General features: G+C 40.1%; 4 protein-coding genes across 4 annotated transcripts; 2 read left to right on the forward strand and 2 right to left on the reverse strand.

Annotated features, from left to right (window-relative positions):
* Positions 1–496: 496 nt before the first annotated feature.
* LOC135946494 (uncharacterized) lies at positions 497–2,653 on the forward strand. The gene is made up of 5 exons (XM_065494719.1): positions 497–649; positions 1,135–1,627; positions 2,076–2,170; positions 2,291–2,433; positions 2,497–2,653. Exons 2-5 carry the CDS (start codon positions 1,137–1,139, stop codon positions 2,554–2,556), a joined length of 789 nt encoding a protein of 262 aa, XP_065350791.1. The 5' UTR covers positions 497–649; positions 1,135–1,136; the 3' UTR covers positions 2,557–2,653.
* A 1,419-nt stretch (positions 2,654–4,072) lies between these two features.
* Positions 4,073–7,251, reverse strand: LOC135947116 (uncharacterized). The gene is made up of 4 exons (XM_065495700.1): positions 7,146–7,251; positions 6,676–6,815; positions 6,349–6,547; positions 4,073–4,874 (listed from the first exon to the last, which is right to left on the reverse strand). Exons 1-4 carry the CDS (start codon positions 7,248–7,250, stop codon positions 4,473–4,475), a joined length of 846 nt encoding a protein of 281 aa, XP_065351772.1. The 5' UTR covers position 7,251; the 3' UTR covers positions 4,073–4,472.
* A 2,365-nt stretch (positions 7,252–9,616) lies between these two features.
* On the reverse strand, positions 9,617–11,718 carry LOC135946194 (uncharacterized). The gene is made up of 5 exons (XM_065494288.1): positions 11,508–11,718; positions 10,862–11,350; positions 10,715–10,803; positions 9,823–9,962; positions 9,617–9,761 (listed from the first exon to the last, which is right to left on the reverse strand). The coding sequence occupies exons 2-5, from the start codon at positions 11,347–11,349 to the stop codon at positions 9,675–9,677; spliced, it is 804 nt and encodes a 267-aa protein (XP_065350360.1). The 5' UTR covers position 11,350; positions 11,508–11,718; the 3' UTR covers positions 9,617–9,674.
* A 174-nt stretch (positions 11,719–11,892) lies between these two features.
* On the forward strand, positions 11,893–14,987 carry LOC135946193 (uncharacterized). Its single transcript, XM_065494287.1, has 5 exons — positions 11,893–12,119; positions 12,517–13,180; positions 14,328–14,425; positions 14,476–14,621; positions 14,685–14,987. The coding sequence occupies exons 1-5, from the start codon at positions 12,098–12,100 to the stop codon at positions 14,799–14,801; spliced, it is 1,047 nt and encodes a 348-aa protein (XP_065350359.1). The 5' UTR covers positions 11,893–12,097; the 3' UTR covers positions 14,802–14,987.
* Positions 14,988–16,383: the final 1,396 nt, after the last annotated feature.

The raw sequence follows: 16,383 nt of genomic DNA on the forward strand, positions 1-16,383 counted from the left end.
GCTGGCCATTAGCAGGTGCCACAAGCTTTCATAAAGTCAGGCCAAAACAAGGGCCGATTCTCTTCTTCAATTTTTTCTTTATAGAAATAAGAGGAATATTATTTACGTGTTATTGATGTGTAAAATAGGTGAATTTTTTTCAACGAGATATAGCGATTATGAGTGCGTTACAAAATGACCAAATTTTTTAAAACATACTGATTCAAATATATACATGCACGTTTCTCACTCTGTCAGGAAGACCATACTCCTATTCCGACCCTTTTAAACTCTTGCTTCATTGAATTCATTCGGCACACCTGTTCTTCAGCTTGTCACAAAGCGTCTATTAGGAGCGAGGGCGTGGCCGTCTTTGTCGTCGTCTCTGGCTGATTGGCCCGACCAGGTTTTTCATCTGTCCAGACAAGTTTCTTCCCGCTATCGACCAATCACAGCTCGTTCTGCATTCGGAATGTATGTATGAGGCGATCCATTTTTATTATTTTGCCGCTCATTGCCTTTTCGATCGTCTATTGTCTATTGTTTCCCGCTAGTTTGGCTGATCCAGCTGATCAAAATTCAGAATTCTTGTGCACGGCGTCACCAAGTTGGAAACGAATTGACGTGATTTCGAAGGTTTAGTCTTCTTAGAGAGCACCTTTGCCAGCAGGTAATCTTATTTAATCTCTCAAATAATGTGTTGTAGGTGTCTGATCTAATAGTGGTATGTATGTATGTAATGTAATTTTCGGAAGATGGACGATGGCCCTGCGATGGACACTCAATGTGGGGGACAGTTTAACTACTTTTTACTGAGTTATTTCGCTGTCCCCCAATCGAAAAACCCGTCATTGCTCGTCCCCCACTTAAAATAATTAATTTAAAATTCAGCTCTAACCCGTAATATGTACATTTATTTTATTTGTTGCTTATATCCTTCTCGATTTATTTATATACACATGTATAATGTATGTAACACAAATTTTTCTGGTTCGTTCTCGGCTGGAGTAAAGATGCGTGACCTATAGTTTTTATTTATTTGATGTCTGGGAATGGAGCAACTGCATGGTTGATTTTTCAACATTTTTTGGCCAGTAACGGCTGTATTTCCACTTCTTTCTTGTCTAAGAGTAATCAAAACTCTGTTCCTTGCAGTCATGGGCAAAAAGAAGGCGACAAAGACGGAGGCTGGTGGGCCACAGGCTGCGGCCATCGTGAAACCTGAAAAGGAAGCGGTGAATCTGAAAAAGCCAGCGCCAAAGAAAAGGAGAAGAATGCAGCTCAAGAGAATTTGCCAGAATTTGCTTGTGGAGCAGAACGCCTCATGCAAGCCACGGCCTGAGCCAAAATCGGAGAGCACTGTTGTCACCCAAAAAGAAGAGCGAGAGGAGCTGCTCAGGAAGCTTCGTCAGGGCCAAGCAGACGCCAAGAAGTGCCTGGCCAACGCCGAAAAGCAACTTCGCAAGGAAAATGAAGCCCTGAAGAGGCTGGACGCTGAAATTTTGGAAATTTCTCGGATCCATGAGAATGAGGAGGTTGTTGGCACGCTGCAATTTGATTCGGAAAACCACTGTGTCGTCTCGGTGGACGGATATAGCTCCAAGAGAGGCACTGGATTCGGAGTCTTCTTTGGAACAGAGCACAAGCTGTGAGTTCCCAGCGTTCAATTATTAATATTGAGAAATATTTTTCAATGTGAATTTATTCAAAAAAATAAAGATGATACTCTCGTTCCTGTGACTTTTGCCACCGGAGTTGTTCGTATTAAAAAATACGATATTTTGATTTGCGTGAAACCGAAATAATGTTTGGCGTCAAAAGGGGGGTAACCGAGGGAATAATACGATATGGTGGTGCACTACGCCCCCTATGAGTGGCATGTCAGCGCCGCCATATTGTATTCCCTCGGTTACCCCCCTTTCGACGTTGAACATTTTGGTTTCACGCAAATCAAAATATTTAGTATTTTTTAATACGAACTCGGGTGGAAAAAGTCTAAAAGGAACGAGAATATCAGCTTTTTTTATTAAATCCACATTGAAAAATATTAAACACCAACGCTTATAGTTTAGAATATTTAAATTCTCTTCTTTCAGGAATGTCTCACAGCCTTTTTCGAAGCGCCCTGATGCCCACTTTGACTCAGTTCTCTATGCTGCCTTTGTTGCTTGTGAAATACTCAAAAAACTAGGTAATCATTTTATATCTGCTCAAAGTCATAACGCCACCTCTGCTCCAAATTCTGCATGGTCGCTTTAGTTAAAAAATGTAAAATATTAGTGAAAATTAATTCCCTTTTCTATGCGTTTAGGTGTGCACAGAATGAGCATCTTCACCTCTTGCAAAGGACTTTATGAAACCATCAAACTGATGAATAAGAACCGGAAAAAGCCAGGGTCCCGTGGTCTCTTCGCCGAGCTGTGCGTCTCGTTCAAGGACATGAACACAAAAGTGGTATATATATTTGATTTGTGAGATCTCTATTATTTAATTCATTATTGTCATTCTTATTTGTAGACAATGGTGGCAATGAATTGCTCCGAAGGATGGAAGCTGGCAAAAAAAGGCGCACCCTGAGTGCTTTCTTGTCTTACAATCAAATTAAAATCATTTTGACCATTTCTTATATTAAATTGTAGCTTCTCAAAATTGAAAATATTTCAAATTTTACCTCTGAACCAGTGAGTCAAATGTCTTAGGTGCCAGTAATCTTTTAGCACCTTAGATTAATTAATTAAAATTTTAAATTTATCAACAAAAAACGAAAAAACAAAAATATCGCTTGGAGGAAATAGTCAAATTTTTTGGGAAAACTCCTATTTTTTAGGGAAGTTCATCTAGTAAGCAACCCTGATATTGCCGCCCCCCTCGCTTTTCCTGCCAACAGTAAATGGCGGGGAGGGTTGTTTTGATATGAAGTTATCATCCCCCTTATTCTGTGGCAGTCCCTCCTATTTGAACCACTTAAAACACCTACAAGCCTTTGATGGAATCGGATAGGTAAGGTCCTTTCGGAAGAATGGTGTTTATAACCGATTTTAAAGGAAATCTCATTAAATTGGAATTGTAGTTTAAATACGATATCCTGGAGTACGGCAAAAATTTAATTAACAAAAAAATTTAACCTTAATTAGCAGTTTATTTTTACCGAGCCAATTTAATGTCAAATGAGAAATCAAAAAGACGTACGTTGCTGTAAAATTATTATTATTTGATAGTTTTCAGCTTGATCTTACGAACGCATGCCAGCAAAAAATCAAATATTAACAAGCTAACCGATTCTTTGGTTTGCGGCTGGCGTATCAGGCCGAAGAGTGTACGTTTCAAAATTTGTAATGAAAAGGATTTCTCTTGTATATATAAGAGAGAGTTGTTTTTGATTGCTGTTATCAGATTCAACTTTGCTCGGTAGACTTTAATTAAAATTTGTTTGCTTACGAATGGCAAATTGTTTCAGAAGTTTTGTGCCGAAATGGGCACAATAATATGTCGAATATTTTGTCCGGGAGCACGTACGTTGAAAGCGAGCAGCAATCGAAGCTGCACACACTCAAGCCTCCAACCCTGATTTTAGGGTTTCAAATTAAAATTGGCAGGCTTTTTCACTCTGATTATACGGTGATGTGCTCTTCGGCTACTAAAGAATTGCAAGAGGAATGTAGGCGTTCAGAAGGCAGCTCAAAGCTAAGGAATAAAATTTTCCAGAGTGAAATTCAACGATTTGGATATTTCAAAAACGTCGTGTCCCAGAAGCTGAGGCTCTCCTCCTAACTCCTTCACCTCTGGCCACACAAAAATGAAGAGATCTTTCCAGTAGATTGAATACTTGAAATTTGGGTTTTGAAACAAAAATTCTATCAAGCTCAATAATTTGCACAACCCGTGATATGTGAATTAACTTTTTTTCTACAGTCCTGAGATGACGAAAAGTGTTGAAAACCAGAGAGTACAAAAGATTGAAAAAAAACAGGAAACTCTCAAGTCGACGTTAGCCTGCTAGAGACAAAAAGCAGCTTCATCATTTTTAGATTTAATTGCAGAAAATTTGAATTTATTCCTAATATAAGCAAATGCTTTTCAGGATTTTCCAGGTTTAAATGTACAATTTTTTGTTAGAATATATTGTGTAATAAATGTATGTAGGCAAATTTCTTAAAAGTTTAGAAAATATTTTAAGAAGACACGTCTTATTTATTTCGGATCAATCACATCAATGAAAAAAAAAATTGGAAAACAATTAATCATATATCACTCATCACGCTAAAAACATCAAGATCGCAAAGAGCAGGGATCAACATAAAAATATTTTATCAAAAAGATATAGGCTATCTCTGTTTCTAAATTAATGAACTTGCAGAAATGCAAAAATTTCTTACTCTTTTGGATCTAAACATCAAAACTTATAGAAAACTGATCCTTTATTAAAAATAAAAAAATCAGTGAATTCAAGTTCTAAAAAAATAACAAAAAGGTTGAATCAAGACATTTAGCTTTTAAGCTTCTTCTTCCTTTTTCACCTCAGCCCTGTGCTCCTTGCTCTGGCTGAGGCCGTCAGGCATTGGCAGCTGGCCTGGGGAGTGAATGTTGACCAGAACGGCTAACAAAGCTTCGCTGTCGAGCAGGCCGGCCTTGGCCACGCTGGCGCCAAACTCGTCGGCCGTGAGGGTCAAGAGTCGCAACCCTCCGATCACCACAGCGCCCAGCACGTCCTTGGCCACTTCAGGGGTCAGGCGCTGACCTCCGTTCATCTCGTTGGCCCAGGAGACCACCCTCTCGACAAGGTCGACCTCTCGGACCTGCAGTTCTGGCGCTGCCACCAGCAGCTCGAGCGCCCTCCTCGAACACCCTAAGAAGCCGCTGTCCCACAGACACAGAGTGGTCTCCTCGGTCAGCACCTTTAAAAGGAGGAACAAAAATTATAATTCAATTGACTCAAGTAACTCAAGAGCCGCCATATATTTAAAACGCGCTTTTTTATTTTTACCAGTTTCTCTCAGGCATTGTTTGCTTATGATAATTTTCTAATTATTTTTTTACGTGATCTCGACTTTGATAAGCTGTCAAGAGAAATTTTTGGAGAAATTGAGGCAGGAAATAAGAAAATTTTAACCTATATCATACAGTAAATTTTAGGTTGTCACGGGGGGGGGGGGGGATGCAGTAATTTCAATTCTAGCGAAAGAAATCGGTAAAAATTGAGTTGGGGAAAACTGGCCAATTTGAAATTTATACTTCTTGAAACAAATATTTTTTTAAATTAAAGTGGCGTTTAATTTAAAATATAAAGATGCTTTTTGGAATTCATTTAGCCTAAACGTCAGCCTCTCATAATAATGCTGGTATTTCTCAAATCCTTAAGAATTTTTATAAGATATTTTTTGCATCTTTCTGCGCAACAGGAAGACTCTTTCAACCCTTCAACCACTTCTTCAGTGCACCAGGGGACGTGAAGAAAAGTTTATTGAAGTTATATTGAAAAAGTGTGATCCGGCCCGGAGAACCAAAATCGTGTAAAATGCTATTTTAGCAAGTATAAAATACATTTTGAATTCTACAGTTTTAGTAAAAAAAACAGGAGTTTATCCAAATTTTGGTTAAAAAGCAGTATTTCGATTTCTTATGTATAGTAGCATTCAAGTTCAAAGGTAAAACCCCTTTTCAAGCCCATCAAAATTGAAAATTAATGCACTTTTTCATCTAATTAATTTTTTTAAATAATCAATCTTCTTTATTTACAGGCTTTTAAAATAAACTCTACATAGGAATTTGATAAAAAAAAATAACGTCATTTCTCTGCAAATAAATTCGAATTTTACACCCTCGAAATCCTTTTTTTTCTTTTAATTGGACGCTCTAAATCGAAATTCTTTGCTATAGCAATTCCCCATATAGGAAGAATTCCTAAATAGATAAAAAGTCAATTCACTTGTAATTAATATGATTGTTTAGCTTTTCCTGATACTTAGATAATGGTAAAAAGCCCCAATTAAATCAAATTTTCTGCCCAGCATAATATATTTATATATACTTGAAAAGCCTTCATCTATATCATTTTAACCCAAACTAATAAAAATGCATATTTTCCAATTTAAACAGGGTTGAAAAAGGGGGTTGGCACCCTTATGAATATATATCAGCCATCTAGAATACATATATATGCATACTGTAGTTGGTTGTCAAGTCAAACCGTGTGTTTCTTTTATGAATCTTATCTTCCGAGAGACTTTTGTCGCAAAACATGTTTTTTAATTTGGAAGCCATTGTAAAAAATTTACGAAAATGCGTTAAATTTAACTCATCTTCACATATACCACGCCGTGCGGTGTTTCAGGGTCAAATTAGATTATTGTTTTAAATTAAATAAATTACCTTAAGGGCCTTTCGCTGGATGGGCGACTTGTCCAGGGCCATGTCCAGCAGTGGCCATATAGTGTTGGGACGCACACGAGCCAGCACAAAATTGCCTGAAGTCCTCGCAAGTGGCAGGCAGCCAAGCTGTTTAGCAAGAATGTGTGCCCCCATCGCCTCTGGCACGGTATAGAAGGAAGGCTTAAAACCGTAAGCGCTCCTGCAAATGGACAAAAATAAATTTAGCTCGGCTTTTCATGCAATTTATAGAATTTTATATTTTTCACCCCCCTCGAGGTCTATTTTTTCAAACGCCAGATATTCATTGGAAACTTAAAGTGAAATTACCTGATCACGTTGCGAAAAATCCAGGGGTCCTTAGTTTTGATTCTGATGTTCAAGGTGTCTCCTACGCCTAAGTCCCGCAACTTGTTCTCGAGGGTGGATGACAGGGCTGCCAGAATTACTCGGTGACAACGGAAATCCGCCTATGCGAACAAAAAATTTTGATTTGTATTGTACAATCCTGCAAGCCGATGTAAAAAATTAAATTAAATTAATCTGAGTACAAAAATCTCTTGCATTTAAGCTTTTCCGGAAAAGTTAGTTTTCGCCAAGCCTACTTTTACATGGGATTCTGATAAGAACTGGCGAGAATGTGTAACCCGGCAGAAACTCTAACTTAACCATTGTATAATATATATATATATATAGTCACGACCAAATTTTAATGTATACTATGCACATGTTATCATATTTTCAAATTTAAAATACAGTCATCATGTAGGAAATACAGAAAAATGAACTATGTACATAACCTGAGTTCCGTCCAAGCAAGTGACAACCACCTTCAAGTCTTGAAACTGGCCTCTTTGCTGGAAACGTTGCAGTTTGTCCTGCAGAAGGGTGCCTTTTCCGACCATTTTGGACCTCCTGGAATTTTCAGTGGCTGCAGCTGAGAAAAGCGATTACGTGTTGAACACAACCACAGGAGGCGTGCAGACAGCAGAAGGAGAATAATGTAATGTGCATGCAATGTGCATTTAAATACATACATTTGAACAGCTGGCGGTCGAGGTCTGTCGCCAAGCAGGCAGCATCAGCCAATCAGTGTCGCTGGACCGGTGCAACATGAGAATCAGATGTACGGTCACGCCTTCTTTTCGCTTTGTTTTCTTTTTCTTATTGTTAGTAGTAGTGCAACCTTTCAAAATCGCGGCTACTCCTCCTGCTACATACTTACCTGAGGATGAAGATTAAATTACACCTGCATACAGGTCCCGCAGCACCTCTCGCTTCGCACACACAATATAGCGCCGCAAAAAATACTACATAGCTCTCTTTAGGTTTTTATTATTACATAAAATAACGCGACATTCTCATCACGATGTATGTATTCGTATTTCTCTATTCTTCTCTGCAACGGCGGAGTGTGGATGTAATTTTTTGCTTTTATCACACAAGCACACACAATTTCTTTTATTTTGAGCTAATTTATTATGCATGCATTATGAAACGGAATTGTCATGCATTTTCTCGTTCAAACTATACTCTTATACTTTTTTTTGGTTGCAATCTGAGTTGAGCGTGCCACTAAAATACTACATATATTTTCGAAAATCAAAGATCACAGCCCAATAACTCTCGCTGTGAATATATGTAAATTTGTGTCATTTCATTTTTATTTTAATTAACTTGAATCAATTTAAAATTATATTCTGGATTCTGGATTGATTTGAAATATTCGATATAGTGCTTTTGCTTCCAGTTTACGAAACGAGCTGTGATTGGCCGGAGGCAAAAACAGACAAGTTTGGACCAGCCAGAAACGTGATCTAACCAATCGGCAGGCAGCCACTGGGAATTGCCACGCCCTGCTCACCTGCCACTGAGATCAACCGCGGAAAGGTTCCAAAAAAGGATTTGCGAAGATTTTGAATGAAAGAGGCCGCTGTCAAGGCCAGTGCAGAATTGGACCTCGGATGTGAATCCACATAGTTCCATGATTTTAATTCCCAAGTTGTGGCAACACGAGTGCGCAAAAATTTTATTTTTTACTCCGCCGCAATAATGCTATCCCTCGGTTATGCATTTTAATTTGGATGTGTCGAAGCCGATCATTTAGGCTATATATACAAGCTCACATAAAAAATCTAGTATTCTTGTTCGAAAGAAACATCCCTATTTGATTTCAATGCTAAAATCTCGAACGAGAGGCATTTTATATTGTCTGGAATTGTCAATTTTTTAGTCCTTTAGTCTTATTCAAATATAGTGAGAAAAATTTGTTTTGTGAATGTATCTCAGATAATCCGTAATGCATAATTTTGCTTGGAAAATATTTGTTTGTATAATTTTCTGGAATTTTGTTCATGCACCTGTTGAATCAGGAATCACAGTACTAAAAATGATTTTTTTACAGACCCGCTCTGCTTGGCAAAAGTTGCTTTTCGACTTCTTGGGCAAAGCTATAAAAGGGCCGGCGCATATGTCCAGCCAATTGACCAGTTGCATAAACCCTTAGTGTTTGAAGCCGCCAACAGATGGCGCAACGACACTTTCTTAAAAAAATTTGTTTTAAGGCATTTCCGCTGCGATTTCAGACTCAATCTAGCTATTTTGCATTCTTCAATTATAATTTTTTTTTTGACGTGCTGATAATTAAAATTGGTTCAGCCATTCGCCGTAGAAACGTTGGAAAAGATTTCTTTATTTCAATAAATAGTTTTTCACTATTCTACAGCGATTGGCTGAACCGATTTTGGTTTTCAGCATGTCACAAGAAAGCATATTAATTGAAAAATGCACAGTAGCTAGATTGTGTCTGAAATCGCAGTGGAAGTACCTTAAAAGCGAAAGTCTACGGTGGCGCCATCTGTTGGCAGCTTCGAACACTTAGGGTTAATGCAACTGGGTGAATTCACCGAAAAACGGCACCAGAAAAATTAATAATCGGTGATTTGGAATATTTGCATAAGTTTTTAGTCAATGAGAAAGCGTCAAGTGTGAAAGATCCAATTTAAAAAATTACTCCTGCTCTTTTATAGGTTTAAATTTGAATTAAGAGCAAACCATCCAAGGCAGCCCACCTCAGCAGCTAATGCATTTTGAGCCAGATAAGGCTTTAAAGTTTGATTTCGGAGCCTGCGCGGAAGCTTGCACGACTCCTCCAGCGTCTGAGGGGGGTTCAGTGTGTGTATATGCAACCATGAATTGTTTAAAAAGGGAGATAATAATTTATGAATTCTACATTCGGGAATTCAATTCAAAAGGCTGCATAATTGTAGGTGTTAATTTTAATAACTGGTGATTTTATTCAAAGACTAAAATGGACAGGAAGAGAAAATTTATTTGGCAGTTGCAAGGTGAGCCAAGCGGAAGGCCTCCTCAACCTGGGCTTTCAGCTCAGGGTCATCGTTGGGCCCGACGCAGGTCTGGTGAAACAAGAAAATCAGTAAAGCAAACAAAATATTATTTTGGGAAAACTGAGCTTACCCAGCGCATCTTCATGCCCCACTTGGCTCGACGCAGGTCATATATTGGGCCTAGTCTATTTTCTTTGCGCCTCTTGATTCCCTTTTTCTCCTCGTTGAACAAAAATTTGGAGGATGTGTGCACGTGCAAGTTGAACACACCTGGAATCAAACATTGCCCTCATTATCAGGGCTAAAACAATTTACAAATCCAGCCCATACAGGGCAACTTCAAAAAAATCAAAGCAAAATATTCGAAAAATTCAGCACAGTTATTTTGGCGCAAAACCCATTTAAGCAACAAACGCGTTTTTCGTATTTTCAAGCCGGAAACCGAATTCGGAACAAAAGGACAATAATAATAAATAATTAAAGCCGAAAACATTAAAATAGCTCAAGATTTGAGGGGGCGTTGGCGACGGCAAACGAGCCCAAATCACGTAGAATTTAATGGCTTTGGATTTTCGCAGTGGAAGCAGAATTGATAATTTTCAAAGGCGAATAACCATGGATAGCAACAGTTGCCAAATATTGCTTTTGCAGCCACAAATTTTTCGAACCAAATTATCGAAAAAGTCAGAATTTTCAATGATTTCTACAGGCCATATTTCCAGTCCATGGTAAAAATTTTAAAAAATGGCTTTCCTTATCATGGTTCATTATAAGACTAAATAAAATCCGATCTGACCAAAATCCGATCTGACCAAAATCCTAATTTTTAACATTCAAAGATGTGATTTCTGCACTTTCTTGAACAGAATTACATGGGAAATAGAAAATACTCTTATATATCTAAGCACATGTACACGGGACCGACAGTCAAATTTTCAGGTGGGAACCATTGATTATTTTTCTGCCGCGACGGACGCCAACCGAGAGACGGCACGCAAAAAAATTTAATCATATGATCTCACCATTCATTTTGGCTACATTGCACGCCAACGTGGCTGCCGCAGCCTCTGCATTATGGATGTACGGCGAGGGGAAAGGCACGCTCGCGTTCCTGAGTGACATAGTAAGGCAAATCAAGTATTAGAATAATTAACACAATTAAGACTCACCTTGGGTGGTGCAATCCAAAGCTGATACCAACCCCAGATGCAGCTGCAGTGCAGTATCCAGCCGTGTACACTTTGCAGAAGCTCTTCTCGTCCGGCAAGAAACTCATTGGAATCTGCATTTCTTGGTTTCTTCGGACCAGTGGCTCCTCGGCTTGTACTTTGTCCACGCTGGCAAGGGCAGTGTAAATCGTCTGAACCTTGGCCTTCTCCACCCTGACTATTTCCTGCAAGGCTGCGATACGTACTTTTGTTTCCTTTTGCTGCTGCCGCAATCTCTTCAGCCTGTTCACTCCAACACACTCGAAAACGTTTAGGACTTGCTCAGGCTGACACATGCTCGCAGTTTCCACAAAAAGATCCTTCTGCTTCTTTATTCTAACCGGGCGATGCCGTTTTTCATTCGGCTGGCCTCTAGACAAGCCTATGCCCTCTGTGCCCATAGCAGCAGCAGCAGCTATTTTAGCACTACTGCTCCTCGTGCTAACCATCCTGGAAATTTTTTCTCACCTCAATAAAAAATTCAAAGCTAAAATATTCAATAAATTTACATAAATCGCTATTATACACATGTTACTTTCCAGTCTCATACTGGATAAAATATTACGAAACCTGATACAAAAGAGGCAATATAATTTAATTAAATTACCTTTCCCCTATTCTTTCAGGGACAGCTAGAGACGAAGGTCTTAGGTCTGACAGGAATCTTAATAGGTCTTGACGAGAATCGGCACAATCATAACAATAACAATGGAGGAGATGAAAAATGTCTGACTGTGTCTAATGACTAATGAATTTATATGATGATGATAGTTAACTCTTGGGAGGGAAATCGGTGGGGGCGTGGCCTGGATGGTCCGTTTCCGTTCCACGCATTCTCTGTAGCCAGTTTTTATTCTTATGAAAACCGGTATGTACTTAAAACAATTTGGCTTTTTGAATTAAATCAAGAGGATTTAGTACAAATTTACAAAAAAACTCAATGAGTTGAATTTTTCATTTCAAATCACGAGTTTTGACCGCTTCAAGATCCGAAACGTTTTCAAATTGGTACCGGTACATATATGTACGATTAAGAAAGCTTTTTTTCATTCGCTCGTCCTGTTCTTGTTCTCGTCGCTGATTGGTGCGGCTGCGGCACTGCGGCAGTCACAAAATCACAGAGCAGTCAGAGCTCACAATCAGAGCACAGTGTTGTGACACGAATTGACATAATCCTGAGCGCACTGCGAAATCGTTATGTCGCTGTTTTCATCTCCAGGTATGCATTTTGCGCATATAATTTGCAGTAATTAGCCCTGATTTATGTTTGTTTATGCATTTTTAATGAAACAGGTAGATATTCATAAATTTTAAGAACCACGTACATCTTAGCTGTGTTTGCATAATATGCATGTAATGTACATTATGTAATAATAACTATGTAAAATATGATTGGAAAAAATTACACTTTTCGCCGCCGACAAACAGTTTTTGCCATCCATATTTTCTTATAGAATATCCTCATAAGAATTGGCAAGATGTGTAACCCGGCGGAACAGTAATTTTTTCAATGTTTAATGTATGATTTGTATATATACAAAATATTGTAAAAGTATGGTTTTAAATTACTTTAATGATCAAATTCGAATTTTCTCATTATATCCGTGTTTTTTCAGTCAAAACACCTGCTGGTGACACGGATGGGGGCCCGCCGTGGACGCAGGAGCCTGAGTTGGTGACTGTTGAGCCCGATTTAGTGTCAGTGGAGCCCGAGTCACATCATCAGGTGGTGCTGAGCACATCCGAGGGCTGCAGCTGGGTCTCTGAATGCCCGGCCCCGGTGCCTCTGCCCTGGTTCCTAGCCGACGAGAAACCCACGAGATCGGACAACCAGGATGCGGTGGCCGGATCGTCCAAGGCAGACTTGGGCCAGACGATCAGCATGGCAAGACTGCGTGCGGCGGAAGGCCTTGCCGCGCTGCAGAAAACCTACATCCACTTCCAGAAGAGCAGGGACGCGATCGCTCGTGTGGATGAGCCCGAAGTCGTCCTTGTCGAGGACGAGGAGCCGCAGCCGCTGCAGGAAAAGGTTGTCGAACAGCCCCAGCAGCCTGGTGACTCAGATTTGGAGGTGGTGGAGGTCACCATTGATGAGCCGGTGGCGAAGATCAACTACAAGGAGCCTGTGCATCTGGAGACACGAATGCCTGGCCCCTTACTCTCAGTCGACGACGACAAAAGCGGCGCGTGCATCGTCCACATCGATATCTACGGATGCAAGTGGCAGACTCCCCAAGTTTTGGCCGGAGTTGGTGCATTTTTCGCCTTTTGGCATCCATGGTATATAAATTGATTATTTTTTATTTGATTTTTGCGCGGAAATATTTGAGAATAATTTTAAATAATTTTTTAATGTTATAGTCATTATTAAGAATGAATTTTTATTTTCAAGGTTTTGAAAGTTGTCAGGCGTGGATATAAATTCGCAAAATTCGGGATTTTTTGCTGCACTTTAAAAAATTCTTCTTTGAACGCGATCAACATCGCTCGACGTCAGGGTAGTGGTGTTTGAGACATTTGAAAATATGTTCAGTATAATATCACTGCTCTTAAAAAATAAGAATTAGCAAGTTGCTTATAGGCCCTCACTTAGTGTTGGAAAGCCGCCGACAGATGGCGCCACCGGTTTTCAGCACGTCAAAAGATAGCATATATATTAAGTGAAGAATGCTCAGTTTCAGGATTAAGTCTGATTAAATTGCAGCGGAAGTACCTCAAAATTAATTTTTTTTTTTTTTTAATAAATTATTCAGTCGCGGCATCTGTTGGCGACTTTCATCATAAAAAGTTAACACCAATTAACTAACTGATGTAATTAAAATTTGAATTTTTCCGTTGAGATTTAAAGGCGACAGTTGGCAAGAACTGCCAAATTTTTATTTGCCTGGCGCGCGTTGGCGGCTGGTCATTTTCACCAAGCGACATTGGCGCGGCTGACATATATTTCAACGTGTATTTTGATAGTGCTTGTTGGCCTGAAGGGCTGCAAGACATTTCCTTTGCACTTTTTAATTTCGACTCTTTTTCACCAGCGGCTGGCGTTGCTAGCGCAGCTTGGCCACATTCACGGTGGCTGGCCCGAAATACGCCGGATGTCGGTCGCGGCTGGTGAAGACCTTAAATATGTATATAAATAAAAAATCGAGGTCTCATTGTCGGCCAGCCTCGCTGCGCCGCGTAAGCCTGCAAATTTTGGATCACGTCGTCGGCAGCCGCGCCAGCCGCCGTGAATCTGACTTAAAATTAGCTGCGCTAGCCACGCCAGCCGTGGGTAAGAAATTAAAAAGTGCAGGAGAAAGAAATGTCTCCCGACTTTTCGAGCCGTTAAATCATGATCAAACTCCACTGTCAAAATACTGTCAGCCGTGGCTGAGACCTGTAGTAAAAAATCTGGCAGTGAAATCTGAATTTTTGTTCTGTTTTTCAGCAACGTGAGCCGCGCGCTGGACTCTCGTGTGGAGTGGGACAAGGACGACGCGGCAGTCGTGGCCGCCATCTTGGCCTGTCAACGTGCCAGAGCAGCAGGTAATTGACTTTCCATTCGCAAAACTGCCGTTTCTGATATGTTTTTTTAGGGCTGCACAAGTTGAGGATCTGCACCAGCCACAAAAAATTGAAAGGCCTGGTTAAGCGTCACCAGAGGCGCGCTGCGCCCATCGGAATCCAGACGCACCGGTCGCAGAGCATGCGACTTGCCACTCTCGGCATGCAGATCGAGTGGGTGAGTATACAAGCTCCGCCTTTAATCGCCATTTCTCACATTTTTGTCTCTGTCTCTGCTCAGACGGTCGTTTCTGCAATCTCTGCAGGCCAATGTTGCGCCTTCAAGCTCGCCTTCCAAGGAGCCCGCGACCAAGTTGGCCCCATTTGGTTGACTGCCGATCAGCAAGTAATTTGCTAACTCTCAATTTGATGCGGAGTCTTCTTAAACTGTGTGCTACACAGATATACTTAAATAAACGTTGTGAAATCTTAAAAAATTGACTTAATAGAAACTAATTTAAATTTTACTTGGTATACACCGAGAAAAAGATGTTTTAAACCCTTCAAATTATGTAAGAAATATTTTCCAGTCTTTTTCTTGCAGATCAGAATAAAATCCTTGTGTTCGAATAGCATCTATAGGAGAAGTTTCAAGATCTCACGACTCAATTAGCATGGCACCTGAATGAAGGATGAAGAGGTTGAAGGAAAAAATATTTACTGAACAATATTAGATCCCACCTTTTTCCCACAATTTATTAAGCAAACATGGTTGAAAACAAAAAGATGTTTTATTTATTGCTGTTCAGAATATTTTCAATTTCACATTATTGAATTATTGTTCATCTTGATTAAATGAAAATTATAAAAAATCCAGGATATCGGAGAATGCTGTAGAACCATATGCCAAATCCAGAGGTTGAAATTATACCTATACAGAGGAATTAAAAAACAGGCTTTAGGGATCCTCTCACTAACTAAAAACGAATATTTTTGAAAATTAAATTGGACGTAAGCACAGCTGTTTGACACCTGGTTGGCCACTTGCTAGGCAGCAGCAGCAGCGAATTAGCTTCGCGGGAGTGCGGAACGTTAATAATTTTTCTATGGTTACGCTCACTTTCTGCTTGATTATTCTTGTCTCTGGAGATTATAGACCTAGTACCTTGACTACCTGATTTGGCTCAGCCTGACACTCGACATACCTGTACCTGTGGAAGGTCTCGCCCTATGTCAAAGGGTAAGTTATATGTATGTTATCGCAATCGCAGGCCGAGGCGCCGGCAGGAGTGATCCTATAATTTACGCATCCATTCGTTTATTTCTGATTTTTCTCTTTTGAGAGCTGATCGCAAAAATTGAATGATATGATACAAAAAACATTACATTACATTATGGGGGTTGTAAATTTACCACCGAAACATAAAATTTGCATAAAATCATGCAATTTGACTATTTTTTCCAGAGCAGCGGTATATTAGCCGGTATACAGGAAGAGCCCTTGACAAAGTTTGAGAAGATGGGCGAGAAAGTAAAGCGCAAAAAAGACGTTCCTAAGGAGCAAAAAAAGGCAACATAAGATAAGAGGTTGGTAAAAAGCAGCGTGTGGTGCTGCCGGCGCCCGGGTCCCCTTTTCTTCGAACCCGCTACTGGCGCCTGCACCGTCCACATAGAGGTTTTCTGCAGAGACTGGCAATCCTCGCAACTCGTGGCTGGCGTCGGCGCCTTTTTTTCTTTTTTTTTTCTTTTCGCAGTGTAATTTGAGCCAGGCACTAGACCCGCGTTTGCGCGCTATAGAACGCCAAGGCCACAGGTTGGCCGAGAATTTTGCGTACCTGCGATCTACTGGACAACATTTTGCAATTTTTATTTTGCAGGCCTGTACAAACTTGATCTGCACACACTGGAGCAGGAGGCTCAGGGTTGCTATTAACCGTCACCGCAGGGGTGCTCCACTCGGGGGCATGCAGCCGCTTCTCTCCCCCAACGTGAGGGAGGTA

This window comes from Cloeon dipterum, chromosome X (assembly GCF_949628265.1).
Source record: "Cloeon dipterum chromosome X, ieCloDipt1.1, whole genome shotgun sequence".
NCBI classification, from domain to species: domain Eukaryota; kingdom Metazoa; phylum Arthropoda; class Insecta; order Ephemeroptera; family Baetidae; genus Cloeon; species Cloeon dipterum.